At 40.8% G+C, this 7,520-nt stretch overlaps 2 protein-coding genes across 5 annotated transcripts in view; both read left to right on the plus strand.

The window, feature by feature from the left end:
* LOC103468117 (uncharacterized) overlaps window positions 1-3,726 on the plus strand; it is a 36,241-nt gene extending 32,515 nt beyond the window's left edge. For 3 of the 4 annotated variants that reach the window (XM_017305814.1, XM_017305815.1, XM_017305812.1), the window contains 4 exons: window positions 34-138; window positions 1,134-1,153; window positions 1,232-1,390; window positions 2,487-3,726. In XM_017305814.1, the coding sequence (XP_017161303.1) occupies window positions 34-138; window positions 1,134-1,153; window positions 1,232-1,390; window positions 2,487-2,654 (452 nt within the window). In that variant the 3' untranslated portion in view covers window positions 2,655-3,726. The remainder of the gene's footprint in view (window positions 1-33; window positions 139-1,133; window positions 1,154-1,231; window positions 1,391-2,486) is intronic. The other variant, XM_017305813.1, reaches the window with a different exon arrangement.
* Window positions 3,727-5,512: 1,786 nt separating this feature from the next.
* Window positions 5,513-7,520, plus strand: part of LOC103468082 (polymeric immunoglobulin receptor) — a 20,866-nt gene continuing 18,858 nt past the window's right edge. Inside the window, exon 1 of the mRNA XM_017305816.1 lies at window positions 5,513-5,825. Coding sequence (XP_017161305.1) covers window positions 5,786-5,825 — 40 coding nt within the window. The 5' untranslated portion in view covers window positions 5,513-5,785. The remainder of the gene's footprint in view (window positions 5,826-7,520) is intronic.

A 7,520-nucleotide genomic window follows, 5' to 3' on the forward strand; every position in this document is an offset into this window, starting at 1 on the left:
CCCAGAGTAACAAACATGTTTCTCCTCCAACAGGGTCTGCAGATGTTCTACGGTTTGTGGTTCTGACACTGGTTGTCATCATCCTGTCATCTTTGCTTCTGCTGGTTTGCTGCAGAAAAAGATCTGAAAAACACACAAGTAAGGCACCGGAAAACACACACACACACACACACGCACACTCACACGTTCTTGTTTATAGACTTCGCGGGGTCCGAAAGCAGAATGGTGAGTTGCGGGGCCCACCCTTTCTAGACGTCCTACATCTAGGAAAAAAGTCAGGCAAGTCCCCCAAAAAATCTTGATACTAAAAATCACCTTCAATAAGCAAAATTTAAAACTTTATTTTACACGTCAGTTTTTTGGTCACTTGTGGAGCCTGTTTCTAACTTTTATGCTTTGCGGGGTCCACCTTACACACATTTCTAACATTTATGCTTTGCAGGGTCCACCTTACACACATTTCTAACATTTATGCATTTTTTGCTACCTTGTGGGCCAAGTGAGAAAAAAATGCATGAGGCATGTTAAGAGAGCATTCCATAGAGTGGTTTCCCATGTGGGGTCCAGCATTTTGGACCCCACGACATAACCGGGCCCCTCAACGTTGGAGTGCTCCCGTACTCAGGACCCCGCATGGCAATATAAACAAGTACACCTACACACATACACAAAGACGAATATATGCAGAAGGTTTGGGCTTTATAATTCACATGACAGATCCAAATGTTTCTGGTATAAATTCACCAAACCTCCAGGTGCATAGAGACAATAAAGATCAGCAACGCCTGAAATGCTGAGAAACAACTTTATTATCATCTGACATTCATCAGGTCCTCCATGATTCCAGTGTTGGTCAGGCATCGGTCCATAGGAATCTAAACAAACCATATGAAAAACAAACATGTTGTTATAAATGTAGTTTGCTGTAAAGTAACATGTTAGAATTACGGTGTCTTTAATCTGTAGTTTAAACAAGGGGCTGAAATATTCCATAAACTTTGGAAAACATAAATAAGGAAAATTTGTGAATTTAAAGAAGAATGGAAATGCAGAACCCATAAATCTATAGAAAGAAGATCTAGAAAACAGAGTTTAAATTCTGAAATGTTTTTCTGTTTCTCCTGTGCAAACAGAGAATCCTCCTGCTACTGAGGTGAGCATGAAAACATTTTGGAAGCACTTAAAAACTATTTTTGACACTGATATGAATAAAAACTAACTTATTTTGAAGAAGAACTCCAAAATGAAGGATGACGTCACAGAGGAAGCTGATGAGTGGAGATCTGCTGATGTGGAAATCTACTCAGCTTACACTGAAACCACAAACACCAAACCAACAGAAGCTGAAACCAACCGAGGCTGCAGCTCTGCAGCGGCTTCTCAGCAACCGGTAAGCAGATCCTTACAGAAACATTCAAACCACATTTATCTTCCACATCCTTTGACGTTACACAACTTACTAATTAATAAACAGAGTCCAGTGTTTCTGTTTCTGGCCTCTGAGGTTGTTTAGGGAACATCAGAGGACAAAAGATACGATAAAGACCAAAGAACCAGGAGAACGATCTGGAGATAATTAAAGCAGGGAGAGCTTCCAGGTAGAACAGGAACTTCTCATTACAGCAGACAGACAGAGTATCTGCAGCTGCCTTTATGCTCCAGATGGACAGAAACAAAACTGAAGTTACTGTCTTTGAGTCTAGGAATGATCTATAGGTACAGATCTAGAGTTATAGATCTAGAGGTACAGAACTAGAGTCAACACACAGCTTCAATTGTTCCAGGTGAAAACTAGAGATTTCATCTGGTCTGACCTTTGACCTGATCCTCCAGAGCCACATAAAGCCGGTTCTTCAGTAGTGGTTCTTCTAGCAGCTGCAGAACATTTCAGGACCAGAGAAACTCATCCAGGATTTAGTGGCTTTGATTCCTGCAGCAGGTCAGAGAGACAAACCAGAAGCTGCAGCTGGAGATCTGACTATAACCAGGAGGGTGGAGACACCACCCGGTTCTACACCACCCAGTTCTACACCACCTAGTTCTACACCATCTAGTTCTACACCACCTGGTTCTACACCACCTAGTTCTACACCATCAAGTTCTACACCATCTAGTTCTACACCACCTAGTTCTATACCACCTGGTTCTACACCACCTGGTTCTACTGTCCTTTAATCTACTCCCAGCCAGCATACCTCGGTGGGCCCCATATGGGAAAAAAGAGGGCAGACAATATGGGCCCCACAAGGGTTTGTCCACAGTTTCCATGGTGACCCTTCATGGGATCAAAGATCTGCTGCTGCTGGATCAACCTTCCAGATCTCTCAGGTTCTGGTTCTGCTCTGCATCCAGAACCAGAACCAAACATGGAGAAGCAGCATTCAGCTTCTATACACCACAAACTTGGAACAAACACTAAGTTAATTTAAACACAGTAACTTTTACTCTATATTCCAACTTTTCCTGACGATGGTTTCTGTCTTCAGACTGAAGACGTCTCGGTTCTGGTCGTTTATGCAGAAGTAAAGTTCTCCAGCAGGAAGGCGGCATCTCGTCCCAGAGCTTCCTGTGGAACCGTGACGGATGTTCTCTACGCTGATCCTCGGGCTGATGGAAGCAGCCATGATGAGTCGCTTTACTCCACCATAACTTAGCTACAGCTCTGCGGCAGCCATGTTTATCCTCACATATCAACAGGAAGCTTGAAGCAGAAGTAACGATCTGAAACCCAAAAACACAGAAACAGAACCTGCAGATTCTACAAGCATCAGCAGCAGCATGTTTCAGACGGAGCTGCTTCACCTTTGGTTGACCCTACAGATTGATTCAACCTGGGTTCACATCATGGTGTCTGGGTGGAAATGGATCTGATGCTAAATGCTAAAATGCTTTTTCTTCTGCTAAAGAGTTCAGTGCTGGAATAATGAAAAAATGTGAGCTAATGTGAAAAAAACTATTATTTATATGAAACCTTTATGGCTCAAAAAACACAAATAGCTTTCCAGTATAAACATGCATAAATATAACATCATACAGCATGAAACTATTTAAATGCCAGTTTAATAAACTGGCATCTTTAATGAATCAACAAACTCTAAAGATTGAGACGTGAGAATTGACAGTTAGCAGCTCAGATGTGTAGATAGTTTATTAGTTTGTTAATTTACATATTTTCTGAAATGTAACCTAAATCCAACATATAGGTAGAAAATAAAACCAACCCCAGAATGTGTCCCTGAGGAACTCCATAAGTAAAGACACAGATTCTCCAAGGTTCACAGAGAAACTCCTGCCTGATAGATTAATTAAAATGAAATCATAATGTCCATGTAGACGATAGAAACAGATTAAAACTGGAATAACCTGCCGTCTCTTTCAGGTGTTGGGAAAAAGTCAAAACTGTTTAATTTTCTTTCTAAACAGTTTAAAGTTTTCAATGTAAAATCAAGATGATAACAAATGTATTTTATGCAGAAGTATAAATAACTGCAGTTATTGTAATGATATGTTACTAATGTAATATTATAAAAGATGTTTGTACAGTTGGGGAATCATGTCACCTTGATGTTTTCTGTCTCTGACTTTATTTTAAACTGATGGGAGAATCTGAAGCTGTCTGTCGATCTGACTGATTTTAATTCACACATCTGGAGCAGATATGGAGACATTTTTAACTTTACACACAGAAAACATCACAGAGTGAACAGAGTCGATCAATAAATCGCTTTCTGGGATCTGATGGAGTTATGAAGGCTTGGCAGACTTACATGAAGTAAAATGAGTTGATCTCACCCAGCATTAGGACTCATGCACTCACTAACAGAAGTGAGTGCATGAGTCCTAATGCTGGGTGAGATCAACTCATTTGACCTAGTTTCTTCTGAAACCTAGTTTCTTCACTAGTTTTCTTCACTAACCTAGTGAAGAAACCTAGTTTCTTCACTAGGTTAGAAAGTTACTCAAAAAGAATAAATTGTGCTAAATTCAAATTTTGAATATTTTTATATTTCCGTTTGGGTTTCTACTGTTTCTAAAAACAGACAAAGTTCTTAAAAACACCCAGTAAGTTTTTTTTCTTAGTGTCTGGAAAACGTGTCGTTTCAAAAACATCTCAATTGTTAAGTCACATGCCATGGGCACTTCCCCGTTACCTAGCAACCCAAACCAGGCCAACTTGTTACCTAACAACCCAAGCAGAGCTCCAACAAATTTGTTCAGCTGGTTAAACCTCTGTATGGGCTGCATAATGGCTGCTGGAAAAGACAAGTGTTTTGTTGTTGACTCACTATGCAGAAGCCACTTGCTGCATTCCTGTTGGTTGTGCAGGAGGCTCCACTTCTGCTTTTCTACGATAGACGGTTGTATAAGTTAGCATTTATTTGCAGCCATTTTCATGTGTGAGTGTAAACATTGAGTTGGGGGCCAGCAGAAGATTATTTGGATTAAATTAAGAGACACTTAGACAGACAAAAGGAATGTGTGACCTCAGCCTGAGTACATCCTGCTGAGAGGCGTAGTGTTTGTCAGATATCTGGAAATGTTACCAGAGTCAGAAGTTAGTAAAATATTTTCTAACATGGATTTTAAATGGTCAGAATTTTCACAGAGAGTTTCTAGTCATAAACTAAAGTCATTTTCTCACAGTTTTGCACATTCATAACTGGGTGATCAGTTGGCCAGATGTGACTATTGAACCCACAACCTTCCAGTCGCCAGAGGAAATGCTCTACCCACTGACCTGCTCTACCCACTGACCTGCTCTATCCACTGACCTGCTCTACCCACTGACCTGCTCTATCCACTGACCTGCTCTACGCACTGACCTGCTCTACCCACTGACCTGCTCTATCCACTGACCTGCTCTACCCACTGACCTGCTCTACGCACTGACCTGCTCTACCCACTGACCTGCTCTACCCACTGACCTGCTCTACGCACTGACCTGCTCTACCCACTGACCTGCTCTACCCACTGACCTGCTCTACCCACTGACCTGCTCTACCCACTGACCTGCAGTCAGATGGATGGGAGTAAACTATCTATAAAACCCTAACAAACACAACCTGGTACAGTTCATCATCTGTGAGATATTTCTTCCATCTCCTGACCTTTCAGGTTCCGCCTCCTTCTTGGAGGCCATGTTGGCTTCTGCCTTTAACCAGAAACATAATTTTCTTAGGAAAAGTTTCATGTTCTGTGATGAATGAAGGAACTAATTGCAGAGATGATTGTTTTTAATAATAATTTATAGAGAACTTAAACTAAATGGCTGCAGGATAACACTGAATGTCCAGCGAGAATCAGGAAACAGGCAGAATAACAGAGGGAGGAAAAGAAGGAACCAGAGAGAAACGATAGAAACCAGAGAGAGATGGAAGAGACAAAACAACCAGAAGAGCAAATCAGGAGGGAAGAGAGCAGAGCTGAAGGAAATGAGAAGATGAACAGCTCTGTGTAAGAAAGCAGGTGAAGGGAAGATGAACAATTAAATGGAGGATCGAAGGTGAAGAAATATAAAAGGACTGAAATAAATCAAGGCATTAAACAGAAAAAAATCACTGATCTTGATAAAAGTGGTGAAAAATAAGGCTTTACAGCTAAACCAGAGACTGTTTGCAATAACTTAAAAAATTTCAGCTCAGCAGGAACAGGAACTGATGGGTCAAGACTGAAGAAGGAAACTAAGAACCATGAGAGTAGTGATATTTTACCACATCCAAAAAAGGAGCTGTTTCAGTTAGAGAAGAGCTTTGATAACAGAAACAGGAAACATCAGAGCTGCAGCATGATGGCCGGTCGCATGTGGTTCTGCTTCTTCGTCCTCTGTGAGTATATTTTACTATTATTTTATTTAACAGGACACAGAAAGTGGGTCAGTGAAACATCGATAAACCCTGGAAGTTTCCTCCTGGCTTCACGGTGGAGCAGTGGTCGGTTCCTCACAGCAGAACGKTTCTGGTTCCGATAGTTTCCATGTTCTCCCAGTGACCCACTGGTTTCTGTGGTTTTCTCCTTCAGTTATGAAAACAGATCATTGGTTATTTGGGTCTGAGAGTCGGTGGATGATCTCTGTATATCTATGTTGGACCAGAACTCTGGGTGACCCGACCCACAACATTGTAGCTGAATGTTGGTAATTCTGTGGAAACTTTTCTCTCCGCTCCATTTTTTAAACATTTGTTCCCTCAACAGCTTCTGAGAGAAAGAAGCCTAATATATTCATCTTCTTCTGCATTTGTAACCACATCTTATTAGACATTAAAAACAGAAACATAGAAAAAAAACTTCATTTCTGTACTTCCTCTAAATTCTGTTATCACTAAATCAAAAAGCAGAAAGTTTATTTCAGAGAAATGTGAATCATCTGGTTGATAGTAAAACCTCAGGCAGGAGGTTTATCAGCCCAGGAACGGTTCAGTTTGGTCCAGTTGGTCACAATGTGCAGAAGATGACATTTATTCAGACGCCTGGAAGAATCACACAAACTTACTCCTGAAATGTGAGCAGCTGGACAGTTGGAGCCCTGAGCTTCATGTTCCTGTCAAACTCTGTCAAGTCCAGAGGGGGCTGGTCCATAGGGGGCGCTGCCCTCTCACATGTGGAGGGAAAAATGTCAGTTTCTCTTTATAGTGAGGCCAACATGTAACCTGATTTATTTAAACATTTTCCTCATTCAACAGTAAATTTCCCCAACAGAATCTTGTCAGGTCTGTTCTGGTTCTGCAGACTGTCGCCTCTGACTGCAGCTAGACAGCCTATCAGGTGTGGTTGCTAGGGAAGAAAGAGAAATATATGGCCAATCACAATAGTGATAACGTTGCCAGTGGCGACAGCAGAGGGTTTTACAGACGGTCGATAAGATGCAGCTTCTGATTTTCAGTGTTTTATTCGTCTTTGCTGCCATGTTGACTTTTCTTGTGTTTATTGTTTCTATTCATCAGCTGCTGTCATTTATTCTTTGATGATAATTGAGAACGGTTGACGCTCATGTTCTTCTGGTTAGCATGATGCTAATGCTGCTGTGATGGTTTATAAGAAGCTGGAGTCCTGTTCACTGACTCAGATCTGTTATTTTGCTGAGCTCCTGATTGTCAGATGCATCCAGGGATTGATTTGTGTTTTGGTTCCAGCAGAACCTGATTAAGTTCTTCTGATTTCTGGGTTAATAGTTGATTCTTAAAAGATCAGATTTTAAAGAATGTAGCCATTTTTACATCTATTTTACTTCACTTTACTTCATTTATTTTACTCAAAAGACCTTTTACTTTTAGTTCATTTCATTTTGCTGCATGTATAATGTTATATTAATGTAGAACTGTGGTCATTTTCTGACTGTTTAAATGTTTATATTGAACTAGGAAAAGTTCAGATATTTATCTGCATCTGTTGTTCCTCATCTAGCCTCTAGCGCCCTCTGGTGGACGTAACAGCTCTCTGTAAATCTGGTCTGGACCAGATTAGGTTCACACAGGATTTTAAGAGGTTCTAGTATTTAATTCAGCTGCATGTTGGAGGAACAA

Source organism: Poecilia reticulata, linkage group LG7 (assembly GCF_000633615.1).
Source record: "Poecilia reticulata strain Guanapo linkage group LG7, Guppy_female_1.0+MT, whole genome shotgun sequence".
Lineage (NCBI taxonomy): Eukaryota > Metazoa > Chordata > Actinopteri > Cyprinodontiformes > Poeciliidae > Poecilia > Poecilia reticulata.